This window comes from Saccoglossus kowalevskii, chromosome 11, assembly GCF_978046115.1.
Source record: "Saccoglossus kowalevskii chromosome 11, keSacKowa6.1, whole genome shotgun sequence".
Classification (NCBI taxonomy): Eukaryota; Metazoa; Hemichordata; class Enteropneusta; family Harrimaniidae; genus Saccoglossus; species Saccoglossus kowalevskii.
The window spans coordinates 22554668-22572557 of record NC_140651.1 but is presented as its reverse complement, the minus strand read 5'-3'; the positions used below and the strand labels follow the sequence as shown (position 1 = coordinate 22572557).

Here is a 17890-nt window from a genome sequence, read left to right as displayed (position 1 = left end):
ATGTGTGGAACAAACACGTTTGCAGCGTAGTTGCCAAATGTCTTGCATCCTCCAGGTCTATAAGGATGTTCACGAGGACAGCACCATTCATGATGCTCACATCCGTACCTGGCCTTGAGTTACATGGAGACTGTATATGTTGTTCAAGACAGCCCATGAGATCTGACTTTTTCCCCAGACATAATTGTCCATATGAAGAAACGAAATGGTGGAAATTGATGATTTTCATGGCTGAAGATATTGTCCAAATTACATTCTCTTGTCTGGCATGCAATATACAGTCTTGCAAAGAGAGATGATTCGCTTTTGAGAAGATTAACATGTGTCCCTGCTTTCTTTGACGTGTGTGCTTGCTCGTTGAACAGTACTACTTTGCTTCTGGTGATGGTTGCTGTTATTGATTTGATGTTAGCCAGAGACTACAAATGTTCCATACTGTTCTTGACCCTTTGATTGTATTGTAGTGAGGCACTCAATTGACTGCTTGTCCATGATGTCCTTTGAATGCAGTCTCAGAAGATCTTGGCTTTTTTCTTCAAACGGTCTCCCCATGCTCTCAATTACTCTGACCAGTGTATCGACCTGTGTAGCAAATTTACTCATGGTGGTTTCTCTGGCTGGGACTCTCTCGTTTCCCTACCATGGATGACCCTGCTACTACCCATCGTAAAAAAGCATCAGCATCCTGTGTCAGTCCAATGACTCCCGCTTCACCCTTCATCACACCATTATTTTGCTCATGGCCATGATCACTTGCGATGAGGCAGAAATATTTCTCAAGGACTTGGCCATGACGAACTTGCCGTGCCGAAATTCTCGGGCAACATCAGGATGGGTGCCGTCCAGGCTACACATATCTCCCACATGAACTGGCATCCAGCGGGCGTAATGGGTGTGGTTAAGACTGAAGAACCGAGGTGTCAATTTAGTCAGTGTATCTTTGTACAAATTGAAGTCACCAGTATGCAATGAACGCACAGATGCCAAGGCAAGCAGTTCCAACTCAAGGTTTGTGTACCAGTACAGGAATTGTGGACTGTCAATCTTCCGACGTGTGCACCACATGCTGAAACTCTCTGCAGGGGCTTCTATGTTGGTAGCGACATACACATCATATGCATTCTTCAAGAGAATATACAATATGCATGCAGTTACTTGATGGGCATGCTGGGTTCGAGTGACATGGAATGCCTTGAGGAAAGATTCTGCTATTCCTCGAGTGGCAAGTTCTGCCTATTGAAGAGCTTCAACCCATACACTCCTTTCCAGCCAATGACCCAGGACTTTGTATCATCTCCGTGTGGAGTCCATCAAGAAGATTTACAAACTTGTCCTCTCCATACTGGTTGTCTATGGACCATTGTAGTTGTTTCAGTTTTGTGAACAGAGGCTGATCAACACAAATTACTGGAATCTGACCAGGGTTGACAAGTTGTACAGCTGCCTGAATAACATCAACAGTGACGCAGCAATGATGGGGAGCTGGCCTCCTCGGCAAAGAGAGGCAGCATGGCATTGATAGATCGTGAAAGGTTTGATTCTGCCATTCGAATGGCATGGTATGCGGCCCAAGATATGTTAGACTCACAGGATATTTCAACTGCAAGCATCTTCTCATTCTTAACATGATTCCACCAGTTGTATTCTTTTTCCATCTCTTCACTTAGTTTATCGCAGGAAGATGTTAGGTTACTAGAAGATAGTGGAACATAGACATCACCTGATGGCAGACCTGTGGGTCTTATGTCACAATAGGCCACGGGTAAGTCCAATACCCTCCTCTGTTCCTTCAAAGGTGTTATTGAATGGGTAAAACCATGGTCGTTATCACCACTTTTACTCTCGGTAGTAATGTTTTGGAACAAGGACAAGCTTGTATCGTGAAATGAACCAGTGGAGGTAGTTGAGCATGAATTGTGGTCTATTTTGTCAGTGGCTGTGATGATGAACTGACACTTCTGGATCTGGGGAGGACAGACTGTGCCAATCTGGTGATAATACTCGCAGACATTATTTCCCAATGATGTGACTATATCTGACTGACACACCAAGAGCATAAAGATAATCAACCAACTGTCGTTCTCTCGTTAATGCATCCACACCAAGCTCATCTAGTCTCAGTGTATGGCTTAGTTAGATCTGCAAGTTTGAACACTTTTATGTCTTCATCTTGTCTCCTTTCCTCTATGTAGGATATCAGCTCTGCTAATGCGATACCTTTACATGCTTCGTCACTTGAGATACATGATACATCTTGCATGGTATTTTGCCTCAAGCGCGATAAGGTCTACTGCACCTTATTTAGCCAGAAGGGCCTCGTCTTGGATCTTTTGTGCACACTTCCTCACACGGTAATCTAACTGTAATGTGCAGACTTCGTGAAGTTTTTTCTTCGCAGTTTCTGCTTTGCAACAGAAGAAACACACTAGCAACCCTTATAAAACTATGTGCAGTTTACTTTTGCCCCAGAGTGAAGATATAATTCTAAAGCTATGTATATTGAAATACATGGAATTGTTTAGATCAGCAAACATCAAATATGCTTGGTTGCTAAGGAAAATGTGTTGCCTAGCAACTGTTGCTAAGTGTATACACTTGCTCCAGGGTGGTGCTAGTTTGAAGAGCAAAGCTGCAGATATAAAAATACATTAAAATTGTTCGGAAAAATGGTTTGCAGGTATCTTACATGCCGGTTGCTGTGGGAAATATGTTGCTTAGCAACCATTGCTATGTTATTTACAGTTTGCATTGGCTCCACCTCTCAAAATGTTTAGAATGATGTGACGTACATGTGTGCTAATTTTCATGCTTTTATCATCATCTGAGCAATTTTCGCACCCATCGCCTGGACTATTATATAATGCGAGTCATTTATTCCCCACACGTTCATCGATCAGTTATTGGATAGTGCACTCACCTGTGTGTCTGACAGGATCCTTAACTGCTTGCTGGAAATCTACATTGTCTGATTGGAAGAAATGATTAAAATCTTCCAATTCTGTCACAAAAGTTAACCTTTGCCCCGTGGTAGCTATTGTAAACACTGGTCCTAGCTGAAATACAGATTAAACAAGTCATGGTAAATGACATAGCCCACCTCAATTATTTAATGAATTCGAACATTACGAATGTATTTCGAAAATGATTATGCACGGTTCACAATAACAGCTTCTGAAATTTACTGATACACAGTGTTACGTTCGAGCACGTACATGTAGTTGTGTTCAGACATATAAACTAACTGCAGCAGCGAAATATCTATCAATCGAGCTGCAACTAAGCCCAGTCAACCAACCAAGGATGTATTGACGTAATTTGTTATTAAACATTCGTACATATACGGGTTTTTGTTTTAGAAAATAATATAATTTCAGTGTTGAAATACAAATTGACTATTATTATTGAAGCCGGGACAAACATTTATTAATTATATGCTATTTAGATCGATAATTTTAGACTGTTTAGATCGATAATTATCAAGTTTTCAAACTGATATTAGACAGCCTGAGACTTGAGTCAATATTTCTGAGACCGGGAATTTTCCAATAATTATCGAGTTTTTAGATCCATATAAAACAGGCTGGGACTTGGTTTATACTCAAGATTCACAATATGTCTAATATCGATCTAAAACTAGCATGAAGCATTATTCGAATTGTTTATAGTTCAATAAAAATATCAGATAAATATCCGATAATGAAAACATCTTCAGTATCTCGCCTTCATGAGTGAAAAGCTGTGGTTTTATATGACAACATGCATATAAAACGAATAATTTTTTTCTTCTGTTGCTTTGAAATTAAATTATTCTATGTTGTTAGTTATTGTTATACAAGGTCACTGCGTTATTGATTGCGCACTCGGCTGAAGCTAGCAGACACTCCCAGCAGACAGTGGAAGCTAGCAGACACACTAGCAGCCACAGTCTATCAGGCATAATAATGCGTTGAATCAAGGTTTATCACATCTTTTTGCATCACGTAATCACAGTTTGACATCAATATATTAATGTAAATGGCTAATATTCATTTAAACAGAGAAATTCTAACAAATGTACTCACTCCCCCTGAAAGTGTATCTCTATGTGCGTGTATATAAACACGATTCCCAATATGTTTTGGGAAATATTGAGTGTGCACCTTATCGACTTATATGGTATGAAACATACATGTATTGATTACAATTTGTGAAAGGTGACATTTAATAATTAGCAGACAATTTTAAAATATGGAAATCATAATTATGGTAGAACTGCTCTTTTTGCTAGCAGACACTAATTAAATCACAAATTACAGTTAAAATATTGAGTGTGCACCTTAACCACCTATGTGGTATGGAACATGCATGTATTGACAACAATTTGTGATAGGTGACATTTAATAATTAGCAGACAATTTTAAAATATGGAAATCATAATTGTGGTGGAACTGCTCTTTTTGCTAGCAGACACTAATTAAGTCACTAATTACAGTAAAAATATTGAGTGTGCACCTTAACCACCTATGTGGTATGAAACATACATGTATGGACTACAATTTGTGATAGGTGACATTTAATAATTAGCAGACAATTTTAAAATATGGAAATCATAATTATGGTAGAACTGCTCTTTTTGCTAGCAGACACTAATTAAATCACAAATTACAGTTAAATTATTGAGTGTGCACCTTAACCACCTATGTGGTATGGAACATTCATGTATTGACTACAATTTGTGATAGGTGACATTTAATAATTAGCAGACAATTTTAAAATATGGAAATCATAATTGTGGTAGAACTGTCCTATCTATTTGCTAGCAGACACTAATTAAGACACTAATTACAGTAAAAATATTGAGTGTGCACCTTAACCACCTATGTGGTATGAAACATACATGTATTGACTACAATTTGTGATAGGTGATATTTAATAATTAGCAGACAATTTTAAAATATGGAAATCATAATTATAGTAGAACTGCTCTATCTATATTTTTACTGTAATTTGTGACTTAATTAGTGTCTGCTAGCAAAAAGGGCAGTTCCACCACAATTATGATTTCCATATTTTAAAATTGTCTGCTAATTATTAAATGTCACCTATCACAAATTGTAGTCCATACATGTATGTTTCATATAACATAAGTGGTTAAGGTGCACACTCAATATTTTTACTGTAATTAGTGACTTAAGGTAGAGATGCAGTTTATTTGTGAATTTCAATCAAAAATAGTTTTTTTCGTTTTTTATGTAGATTTTTCTCTAAAGAACATTCTGTGAAAATTTGACCAATGAATTCTTATTGGAACACCGTTAAAATTGCTGTTTATTTTCTGGTTAAAAATAAAAAAAAACACTCACACGTGGCAATGTTTATGTTCAATTGCCTAATTTGCATGAGTAACCAAATAACAAGACCTTTGATTGACAATATGCAAATCGAAATTGTACGGGTCATAATTCATTCAATTCACGCGCATGTGCAATTATTCTCAAATCAGTTCTCGCTCGCCAGCAAACCAAACATATTTCCTCAGCGTTTTTTCCTAATTTTTATCAATACTTTATGCGTGGTGTGAAAAGAAAGAGAGGTAGAAAGAAGATTCAGATGATTTCTATGTCGGAAGAGGCAAAAGCTACACTGAAGGCATCAGCTCACCGAACGAAAAACAAAATCGATGTGAGCGTCCAAACATGGCTTTCCCTGAAGGCATGAATCCGAGTTTCTGAATGACTGGGAGATTTTATTTTTAAATAATTGTTCTCAAAAAATAAACTGAGCCTGTGAAGAATAATTTAACATTGTTTACAGTGATAACTGCTCATTGTCGAAACGAAGCTTACCCATTCACGTTAGTCACAATAAACATCATACTCTTGAATAGGCGTCAATGACTACGGTGAAACTTAGACTCTATTTTAGGCATCAGGAATGATTGAAATGTCCGAAAATGACGCCAAAATACACCTTAAAAGTCCCATTTTATTGTTTTTCTAAATCTCATCCCGAATTTACGGCAGAATCTGGTCCCTCAAATAAGGGACACGTGAGCTTTGATTCAAACCGGATACATTGCACTGGGTCGGGGAGATTACAAACTTTTCTGTATCTTTTGTCCAATGGGTACCTGTACTTCGATCATTCAACCAAATAATTTCAATGAAAAATAAATCACAGAGAGAGGTAACTTGATACATTACGGTAACAACTCTTTTGACGCGCTGACCGCTTCAAGTTCTCCGCGTCTGGTGTTTTTTTTCCTTGTCATAATACTTACTGATTGATGATTTTGTTTTGATTTTTGAGTTTTTTAGCCTGCAACTCAGCCACGACCTTTGCTTTTTCCATGAAAAATGGGTAAGTTTACGTCAATTTGACGGACATTTCATTTTTTTAAACTAACGAAGCACACTGTTTCGCACTCCTATTTTTTTCATTTGCCGATTTCTATTCAGAAAAATTCGACCGCTCGAAAATGCACCTTAATTTTGCACTCTTAAAACATGTCAGATTTCCAACACTAATTATTTAAAACCGGTCGAAACTTTAAAACTTTTACGTTAGGAGCTGGAGCTCTCTTCTTGCAGGCGACCGTCGCCGGTAGTACAACAGCATGTTTTGTACGTACATCCGTGCGCTGATTGTCTGCGACTGTCTTAGAAAATCCCTGAATAAGGCGTTGCCAATATCTGAAAAAATAAAAAAATGCCTCCTTAACAAACGAACAGAATTCAAATATTTCTTTTAACAAATATGTTGCACTGGGAAAATGGGATTGGAAACGATGAACAAAAACTTCTGTGCCTCGTGTTTCGATTCTAGGATTACGCGATTATTCATTATTGTGCGTTCGCTTCCTGGAGTTGGTTCTCAATACTACATAAAAATCATCAAGGATAAATAATTTAATATCCCACTTTGTACTCTTCACGGTAAACCATAGGCTCTGAAATACTCGTAGATTTTTTATTGAAAATACATCGGAGAAGCCATGATGTTTTGATCGTGATAAAAGGTCACCTTCCTAGGACCGCCCCCTGTTTAATAATTCATGAGATTACGTCATATTTACTGGGCATTGCCACGTGTTTTTACCGACCCCATCAAAACACTGGTCTGAATGACGTGTTTCTGATTTATAAATTCAAGAGCAGTTGTTCTGGTCCAACGATTTTACATAAAATGTCTATGTCTATACGTTAACTTTCAATTTCAATAGTCTAGAAAGTATCACAAAGTATGACAAAGCAGTAATTCCCGGTTTAACGCGCAAATATGCAAATTAGCCTTTTTCTCGTCTTCTATTTTTGGTGAATTCTTGGGTTTTAAATTAAAATAGCTGATAGACGCTTTGGCCATTTGCTTCGAAATTTTCACACATTATTGACAAGGTGTTCCCCCTTCAAAATGCGTCCGGACAGTTTATTACGGCGAGTGGAACAAAAATAACAAGTCCGCAATTAACATGGATATATAAATTATGCAAAAATAGAAAAGAGTGAACTTTGAGGTCATGCTGTGCGATTTTGAAAGTCGTTAGAGAGATGAGTGGACGCATTTGAATTAGTAGTATACCAAGGTATCCAGTGATGTAATTTTACCCACAAACGGACTTGAAGTTTTTAAGCTAATTTTTTTTAAACCACTTTTGTCCAAAAAAGCATATTTTTGACCCAAAATCAAAAACGCATTCTGGATATTTAAAATAAAGACAAGTTTTACAAAGTTTGTATAATAAGCTTTCAGAAAATATATGACATGTTGGATATATAATACAATCTTCATTGTCTAATTACTCAATTAAAAAGCAAGCCAATAAACTGCATCTCTACCTTAATTAGTGTCTGCTAGCATATAGATAGGGCAGTTATACCACAATTATGATTTCCATATTTTAAAATTGTCTGCTAATTATTAAATGTCACCTATTACAAATTGTAGTCAATACATGTATATTTCATATAACATAAGTGGTTAAGATGCACACTCAATATTTTTACTGTAATTAGTGACTTAATTAGTGTCTGCTAGCATATAGATAGGGCAGTTATACCACAATTATGATTTCCATATTTTAAAATTGTCTGCTAATTATTAAATGTCACCTATTACAAATTGTAGTCAATACATGTATATTTCATATAACATAAGTGGTTAAGATGCACACTCAATATTTTTACTGTAATTAGTGACTTAATTAGTGTCTGCTAGCATATAGATAGGGCAGTTCTACCACAATTATGATTTCCATATTCTAAAATTGTCTGCTATTTATTAAATGTCACCTATCACAAATTGTAATCAATACATGTATGTTTCATACCATATAAGTCGATAAGGTGCACACTCAATATTTCCCAAAAAATATTGGGAATCGTGTTTATATACATGCACATAGAGATACACTTTCAGGGGGAGTGAGTACATTTGTTAGAATTTCTCAGTTTAAATGAATATTAGCCATTTACATTCATATATATTGATGTCAAACTGTGATTACGTGATGCAAAAAGATGTGATAAACCTTGATTCAACGCATTATTATGCCTGATAGACTGTGGCTGCTAGTGTGTCTGCTAGCTTCCACTGTCTGCTGGGAGTGTCTGCTAGCTTCAGCCGAGTTGATTGCGCCACCGCCGTTGAAGTCTGTATTAAAGGTCAATGCTATCTAAGGAAAATCGGGTCAGCATCCACCGTATAGGTACGCACACCGTATGTAACTCGCCATTTTCTATCTCATTACAATGGTACTCATAAGTTAATGTTTGATATTAGCATACGTACTAATATTGGCGATCGTGCTTTATCTGTCTCGTTGCTCGTCAACTTATACTGACCTTCTGTCGACACACTGAGATGAAGTCCAGCGGCGCTTTTCCGAATGATATTGCACATCCCAGCCACGGAATCCAGCCAGACTCGGTAGGCGGAGCATTACGAAGCTTCTTTCGTATAATTAGCCATGTGATTACTGCAATAATTGCTAGAAACAGCGCAGAAAACGGGACATTTGACACCGTTACGAGAAGGCTTTTCTCGTTACTCATTATGATAATGTATAACTCACCTTAGTGATCGATAACGAGGCTCGGGGAATTCCTGTGGCGCGGAGGGAGATGGGTACACGCTCAAAATGCCCCCGTACATTTTGCTCTCATTTTTTGGTGAAAACGACAAAACTGATGCAGTCTTTAGGTATTATTGTGGCAGGAGCATTATGTTGAATCACATCATAATGTCATGAATTTGTTTTCGCGTATCTGTTAACCGACTTAATTAACTGATTATTAGCGAATTGCTGTGTTATGTCTGTCATCGTGTAGGCCTATTTGAAGTTTTGGACGGAACTTGGCTCAGTGGTTTGGAACTAATTACAAGATACCGTCGCTATTCTGACATCCGTAGTTATTAATGTAGTGAACGATTAATCAAAAGATATGACGTATTCAGTACTTAGTGTGATTGGCTTTATGATTGAAGTTTACGCCTTAGAGTCTTTTTACTGCTTTGTAATTGGTTAGAGTTTTGAAAATGAATAAAGAGAGTTTGAGTTGGTCTTGAAGAATGCTCTACGAGAGACGCAGTCTGAGAGAGAGTGCAGTCCTGGGCAGTCGAGAGTGCAGTCCTGGAGAGTCGAGAGTCCAGTCCAGGGGCGAGCCTTGAGGCAGTCCAGTCTTGGGCGAGTCTTGGTTCAGCCTTGTGAGAGTCTTGGGGACTTTTCCCCAGGGCGCTGTGTCTTATAGAGTGCTCCAAAAGATCGGCTAAGACGAGAGCTGAAATGTATTTCGTTGTGTGTGCCTTATTTGATTGTAAAGTTAAAGTGACTTTCCCGATCCCGTACCTCAAGGGGACGAGATAGAGAGACGAGACGAGATTCCCCCCTGGCAAGTGTGGAGAACCCGAGAGAAGAGATTTCCCCCTGATAATAATATGAAAAAAGGTGTAATTCGCAAATGCTGCGACAGAGCTTAAAATCACTAAAAGATCGAAGATCGACCCGACTTTTTGACAGGATTTATTTCAGTGCGGGAATCTAAAATAGTATACACTTAATTTCATGTCACTGCTGTCGAGTATCGAACATTATTACATATGTGACATAGTAACGCACTTACTTAGCTATTATTATATTGGTATTGAGTGCAAAAATATGCAAATGAAATAAAATAGTCTCGTCTAAAGTTGAGTTTACTATTGCCAGGATGTTTTTCGAAACTTATTTTCGGCATTTATGTTATGCTTACGCTATTTGAATAATAATACTTATTGAATTATTTTATCAAACAAGATTAAAAATGTCAGTATTTTCACTACAAATTATGCAAATGAGTTGCCGTCCTATGTCGGTGCTGTACAGCACAAAGTAAAAAAAATATCGAAACCAAAGTGATGTCCACAGCGATGTGCCTCTGCTAGAGCTTAATCTGTGTATGTTTCCTTCAGAAAGAGAGCAAAAATATGACCTTTCTATACAGATTAGCAAATTAAAAACAAGTTATAGTCTATCAAGCTTGTAACTATGACTTGTTAAGGTTAAAAGCAGAGATTTATTGAAAACATTCTAGATTATTCAGATAAACAAAAAATACCGGGCATTTTATTGACTATTGATATAGAAAAAGCGTTTGACACAGTTGAATGGGATTTTCTATACAAAACACTGGCAGCCTTCAATTTTGGAACTGACTTCATTCAGAAAATCAAAGTACTGTATACAAATATTTCTAGTTGTGTCATGCACAAGGGTACAAGCACTTCACAGAGGTGTGAGGCAAGGGGATCCCATATCATCCATGCTTTTTATTTTGGCCTTAGACATTTTTATGAGTTCAATGCGTGATGATCCGAACATTAAAGGGTTGGAAGTGCCCGGCCAGGGGGAGGTTAAGGGAGCTGCGTATGCAGATGACCTTACTTGCTTTTTAAGGGATGTACCATCCTGTCATCGCCTTTTTGAGAAACTTAAACACTTTCAGATAATCTCAGGTTTAGCAGTAAATAAATTGAAAAGTGAGGCTATGTGGTTGGGTAAATGGAAACATAGAAAAGATAAACCCCTACGTCTTAATTGGCCAAACACTCCCATTAAAATTTTGGGAATCTATATTTCGTACGATAGAATTTCTAAAATCATCAATTAAATTTTGGAAAAGGAGAAATTTAAGCCTGTTAGGTAAGGTGCAAATTATTAAAGCCTTGGTTATATCCAGAGTGTTATATGTGTTAAATATGACTGAGCCTACTATTGAAGTTTTGAAGAAAATTAACAAACTCATTTTTGTTTTTTTGTGGGGAGGTCCTGATAGGATTGCCAGGAGGACAGCAATTGGTGGTATTGAAAAAGGAGGTTTAAATGTCCCAGATGTATTTTCAATTCATAAAGCTCAACGTATAAACTGGATGCGCCGCTATTTTGATGAAACCACACCTCATCCGTGGAAATGGTTTTTGAAAAATAGTTTGGTGAAAGTGGGAAATATTGAGCTACTTTTGAAAAGTAATTTTGACATTAATATGTTGCCGTTACAACTTAACAGCTTCTACCACAGTATGCTGAAAACCTGGCAGTCGGTGAGGGACTACTCCCCAGAAGTACATATCCTGAATCAAATAATATGGAATAACAAAAATCTTTTGATTGCTGATAAAAGTTTTTATTACAAAGAATTTGATGATGTGGGGATTCACTATGTGGGGCCACTTTTTAGTAACAGGGTTTTTATATTGGATTGGAAAGAAATGATGAACAAAGGTGTCCCAAAGCACATGTTTTTGAAATGGTACGGTATTATATCATCAATACCTTCAGGGTTAAAAAGAGGTGTGGAAATGAAATATTTTGATATTGTGGGAAAGGAACAGATGATTGGGGTGAAGTTTGTTGATTTGCATATTCACTTAAATCAATGTACAGCAAAGCAAGTTGTTAAGGGTATTGTTTCACAAAGTTTTATTCCCCCACGCTCAGAGAAGGTCATTTCGGAATTGCTGGGAGAGAGAATACATGGCTGTGAAACTATCTACAAATTACCATTTAAAATAACAATATATACTAAATTGAGGGAATTTCAATGGAAAATGAACCACAACTTAATAATGACAAATGTAAAACTAAATAAAATTTTGCCCCAGATTTGCCAATCTAAAATGTGTACATTTTGTAAAGGGGAAGTGGAAACAATTATGCACCTTATGATAAGGTGTCCTCTTGTTCAGTTGTTTTGGAAGGCATTTTCTGAGCGATGGGGAAACATATTGGATTGAGAAATACTTTATCTGATGAAACAATTCTGCTGGGAGACCCACATGAGTCATTGTTGCTTATTTTTTTGTTATTGGTAATTAAGCGTTTTATTTATATCTGCAAATGTAAAGGAAAAATTCCACGTTTCAAACATCTTAAACCATTTGTTCAAAATATTCAGAACACTGAATATGTTATTGCCAACAAAAAAGGGAAATTAAATGCACATATTAAGAAATGGGGTAAATTTCTGACTGTATTGACTTTGTAAAGGTATTTCATATGAGATTTATGTGAAACTGAAATGTATCTTTTAAGAGACTTGAATGACTCAATAAAAAAAATATCTTAAATATAAAAAAAAGGTTAAAAGCAAAGCTTGTAGTCCTTATTTTATTATGTCTTGTCTTTATATTTTTCTGCAATGGATTCTTCAGTCTAGGAATGAACTTAATTTTAGAATGAAGAGTTCATTTTAAACCCCTCTGAGAGTCTTGGTATTCTGATTACAGTAGTTGAATTACTGGTATACTGGCCACTCAATCGGCCACGTGACGTTTCTTTTCACATTGTAAAAGAGTGAAAAACAGCACGCTTGAGAATCTTCAGAACCACGTAACACATTGATATAAAATTTTGTATTTAGCGTATATTTATAGAGGACATTACTGTTTACAAAGCTCTTTGTGACTGGACATGTGGTTTGAACGCCATCTTAGATTTCTTTTAAACAGGAAGTAGTAGTAAGTACCGATGCCACAGTTAGCTAGTCAATTTAAAATTAGCCATGTTGCATTTCTATTCTTAACTACTTCAGACAACAGAGAAAATGTTCGGACCAATCACGTGATTTCACCACTATCCTGGATTTCCATCAAAATGGCAAACATTTTGGTCATTTGTGTTGCATGAGTGTTTGTGACCAATCGGCTTGAAATTCTGCTTGTAGTGGCCAAAACCTCTTACGAGAAAACTGTAATAACGTTGACGTTGTTTTAACGCCATCTTTGATTTTGCGTAAAAAAAACGTTCCTCGTTGCTTTTTTTTCATTAAGCCGTCTGTGAACAATGCTAAACAGCATATTGCCAAACCTTGGTGATTATTGACATTGATTTCATCTGATACACGTAACTTTGAGAATTTGTTATCGGACTCGGAGCCATATTAAATTAAAAGTTAAATCGTTACCATAATATGCCCACTTTCTGAGGGCTAGGAATTTTGATTTTTTGTTGTTGCATTATTGATATATACACTATTCTATATTTTCACCAACAAAAAAATACCACAAATCACTTGCTTTTTCAGCCATATGGATTTATAAATAAATCGAATTGCCTCGATATACTATGTTTGCAATCGAGAATTTATATTCATCTGCTATATGATCGCCTTATTGAATCTTTCATATGCTATATCAATGTAAATTAGAAATACTCGAACGTTAGATCATGTAACAATTTATACTCAAAAAGTAAGAATGTCCGTTTCTCTCACAGACTTTCCACAGAACCCCCATGTATCTTACATAGTTCTCGAATAACTCGCTGTTTGCAGACCATTCATTAAAGTACCAGTTTCACAGTATTGGGTATATACATAAAATGAACGGAGATCACCACCACTAATCATAAACAATAGTTGTCTGAATATATGTTCATGGTCGTCTACCTTTCATCATATCGTTTCAAGAAGAAACAACAATGGTTGGGTTAGACCTAACGACAAGTATGAGGCAACACGTTTGGAACTGGTGATCCAGTTAAAAAGCTCAATATCTTATTACTGAGGCCACTTACATACAAAATTAGAATAATTAATGGACTTGTCAGCTCCTTATAATGTAGTTAGTCAGAAATGTTGTGCAATAGATAGAATTTCAATAACTTCACATGAAGTGAAGTGGCGACAGATCAGACAAGAAGAATGTTCAGCCTAAATGATCCTTCTTAAAGAAAAGGATACATGCAGCCACGGCTATGGACCTATTTACTACCAGTGAATTTCCTACTTCTGAATCAGCATTTGGTTACCCCAAGAAACTTCTGGCAATGCTAATGGAATTTGTAAGGCAGTGAAAAGGAAATCTGGTATTCATACTGGTACTGGCCAAAGATAGATCACACACAGGCAGGAATGGATCTACATGATCCTTAGTCGAAATGCAAGGGTGAAACTTCCAATGGCTCAATGTGAATTGGATTTCGTACTGCTAAATAAGCTATTAAAGATTTATTATTCTCTCTCCGGGTAGGAGGCGAACTGGAGATTGAAAGATTAAAAACTGTCGTCAGAAACACATCATTTTCTATGTTTCGATAGACAAGGTATATAACATAATGTAAATGTGAAGATTTGCTGCCTGAGTTTTGTAACGGACACCATCAGCAGTACCAGCATGTGAGGTGGCACAACAAGTGTTTATAGCGAAATGTGATTGTTTATTAGTACAAAAGCTCGAAGAGGCTGGCGTTTAGCTTCTCCAATGTGTACAAAATTAACAAATAACATAACCCACACAGAAGAACTATTTATGATTGTTTATTCACCAACTCAATAACACTTAATATTCAAGAACGACTAAGCATCACTTGTATCTTCTAAACAAAAATGAACATCTATACATTGTCTTTTAAACAGCCATATTATATTTTAAAGAGAAAAAAATCTATACCACTGTTATTTGCCAATAAAGAAAATGGTATGGGTCTTTTACCCAAAATATTGGAAACAAGCCAAAATTCGTTCTGTATATTTGTATAACAAACCGTTACAATTTGTTGGTGTTATAAAGTACCTTGGAGACATATGCAGACAACTCAGGTAAATTTATGCAAGGGCAAATCTTATTTTGTGAAATTTTGGGAAGTGACAAGCAGTTGTGTGTTCTGCATGTAGCTTACAGTGTAATTGGTTATTGTGTCAGAAGAAATATTTCGATTTTTTCATAGAAAATCTTTGTACTATTTTAAACATCGATTGTTTCATAATAGTATTGATAGTTATATGAACAGTAATTTATTCCCAAGGTTAAGTTTTTAGCGTAACTATAGACGCCTTCTTTATAAATAATAATAAGAAGTTTTGTCAGAAGGTCACTGTTTTCTGTCTCTCTGTCAATAATACTGTCAATATCAAGAGACACGCGAATATCTTTTTCAGTAGACATTAACATGCAGGCAATAGGGTATTCATGGGAATGCTGCTTCTAAAGCGATTCTTGGTGTATTTAAAAAAAGTAATAGTCGTGGCCACTGGGCTGCCACTTTGTAAAGTTGATGTAGTTGCCCTGTTATCAAACTTGAGCATGAATTTGATCCGTCAGCTCCATAAGTCCAGGATCAGGTAAGCCGGATACTTAGAGGGCTCAATGGCTTTAAAATGTCTGCTCTCAGTAACGGCGTCCAGGATCTGCTTATGTACATTTGCCTGATAGGCAATGTTGGCTTTTGGGAAAACATCAACACTTGGCATTTCACCAGCCATTATCTTCTTCTTTCTGTTTTTTCTGGAAGTGTTTCTTCAACTTCCAAGTCACACTCCCCTTCAGTCAGTTTTGCATTTGCAAACTGAACAACACCAATAGAAGCTTGTCAGCTCACTCACTCCAAGTATCCTCTTGCTTTGATGGACACTGATGTGTTTTCCTTTACTTCAATCATTACAGTTTCCCAAGGACATCAATGTAGACGCATTGTTCTGGCTTCCCAAATGATCCAAATGACAAAATATTGGCCTGTGGCTGCATCACATTTCACTGCTAATAACCTTTCCTGCACTGTTGTTTTTGACATACCTCAGAACTATAGAGCGCTATTCTTGGAGTGTAATGTATTGTGTTGTATGTAAATCAGTCTAGTTTTCCGCTATGTAAATGTAAGATAAATTTATAAATAAAATTGGCCTGACCCTGGGTCGAGCCTAACCAAGCCTAGTGTTGTATTTGCTTTGTACATCGTATGGTGTGGGTATTTGCACATATATGACCATGTGCATGTGTGGTGCAGGTGGTTTTGTTATGCAAGTTCATACGAGTTGTGTGGTGGATGTAGCAAGTCAATACACCACGAGCCATATTCAGTACTGCCTAGCAGCAATTTGTAAGGGCATTTCAGGCTCTTCGTCACCTTGCTTATGCTGCAGGACCAGACAAATAGTACAACCGGCGTTACGTTTATACCTCTGTACACACAGGACAAGTTTGTTGGTTCCAGTGTTCTGTGCTTTGCTGAATGGAACAGAAAGGAGTGACGGCATATCAACCTTGACTTGGTAACGTAACTACGTATTAGGCACAATACAAATAGCTTAGTTAACTGCATGCACATTGTCATCACCATTCATTATGTGCTCCCGCGTGCGTGGTTAATCCTTGAATCTGTGACATTTTGGCGAGCGTGCCAGGAGTGGCTTAAAAAAAACTCGAGCACGTGCATCCTAACTGATTGGTGTTGGCTCACGGTGCTTACTTTCCCCCTTTGCTGAATAGATAATTATGTAATTTTCCATTTACTAATATTGTTGTCGGGTTGTATTTTATCTTATTTCATATATATCCGTTCTCCCGGCTATCCACTCAGCAAGGGACAGTGCCCTCCTTGTGTACGCAGCCGTAGGAGATCTGGTTTGGTAGATCTGGCGTCCAATATGGAAAGTGGCTAGACTTTGAAAGAGAAACTGGACTAGCAGTAGCGGATTTGCTTGAGTTTGCTAGAGAGAGGAAGAGATGTACTAGAGGTGAACGAGCAGAGTTGTTAGAATTGAGGAAGCGTGAACTGGAGATAAAGAAAGAGGAAAGAATGTTGATGGAGCTACGGGTAAAAAGGGATGAGTTGAGGAAAGGTGAGAGTGATGAAAGCGGCAGTGAGAGTGATGCACAAGCATCACCTCCGTGTAATATATCATGTGACTGTGTAAAATTGATTTATTTTCAGAACTTAGGCCGAGAATGAAAACAAACTGTCTTCCTCCAGTCACATTTGGTCTTAGCTTCGACCATTTTATATGTTTGTGTGAATTTCATAACGACTACAACCTACATCCACGCAGTTGGGTTCTGTAAATAAAACATTGACCAATGTTTACTTGAGAGTATGACTAAGAAGCTTTAAGCTGCTGTCATTAATTAATGGACTGTTTGGTGACTGGGTCCGATGAACGACTAAATGGAACAGCACTGAGGACTGAAACCTGCCCAAGGCCATAAAAATAGTGCGTTTATCAAAGAAACATAGGAGTACGAATTTGGCAAGCTGTTCGTGTTTTTTCAGCGTCATCTGGGTTTGTGTGACACGGCGTATGTGTGTTGTGTAACTTTTGTATCAGGTGTTGCTGCTGCTGATGTTCTATTTTTAAATATTGAAGCGAAAGTACTATCGACCTGGAGCATGTGAGAGAATTTACAAATTGTAAAGTTCTGTATTGAAATCCGTACTGTTGTGTTCGCCCTGTCAAAAGTATAATCTAATTTTTATTTTTATATATATTTTTATATATTTATAGTTTGAGAGCACACAAAATGCTGTTAATCGACAAATCACAGGCTGTGTCAGGTCGCATCATATTATTGGACCACCTGGGATTATCGCCCATCAACAAGAACACTAGGTTACTAAAACAATGCAGACAAGTGTTGATGCCCTGTAGAAGTCTATTTCATTTGG

At 37.1% G+C, this 17890-nt stretch overlaps 1 protein-coding gene and 1 long non-coding RNA gene across 2 annotated transcripts in view; one reads left to right on the top strand and one right to left on the bottom strand.

The window, feature by feature from the left end:
- Positions 1-9048, bottom strand: part of LOC100367921 (24-hydroxycholesterol 7-alpha-hydroxylase-like) — an 18591-nt gene extending 9543 nt beyond the window's left edge. Inside the window, exons 1-2 of the mRNA XM_085505028.1 lie at positions 8820-9048; positions 2918-3053 (exon numbers count right to left, since the gene is read on the bottom strand). Of these exons, the coding sequence (XP_085361154.1) occupies positions 2918-3053; positions 8820-9029 (346 nt within the window). The 5' untranslated portion in view covers positions 9030-9048. The remainder of the gene's footprint in view (positions 1-2917; positions 3054-8819) is intronic.
- On the top strand, positions 8596-17890 carry LOC144350860 (uncharacterized). The gene is made up of 3 exons (XR_013420366.2): positions 8596-8683; positions 16808-17069; positions 17730-17890. It is a non-coding gene; the product is annotated as an uncharacterized LOC144350860 (long non-coding RNA).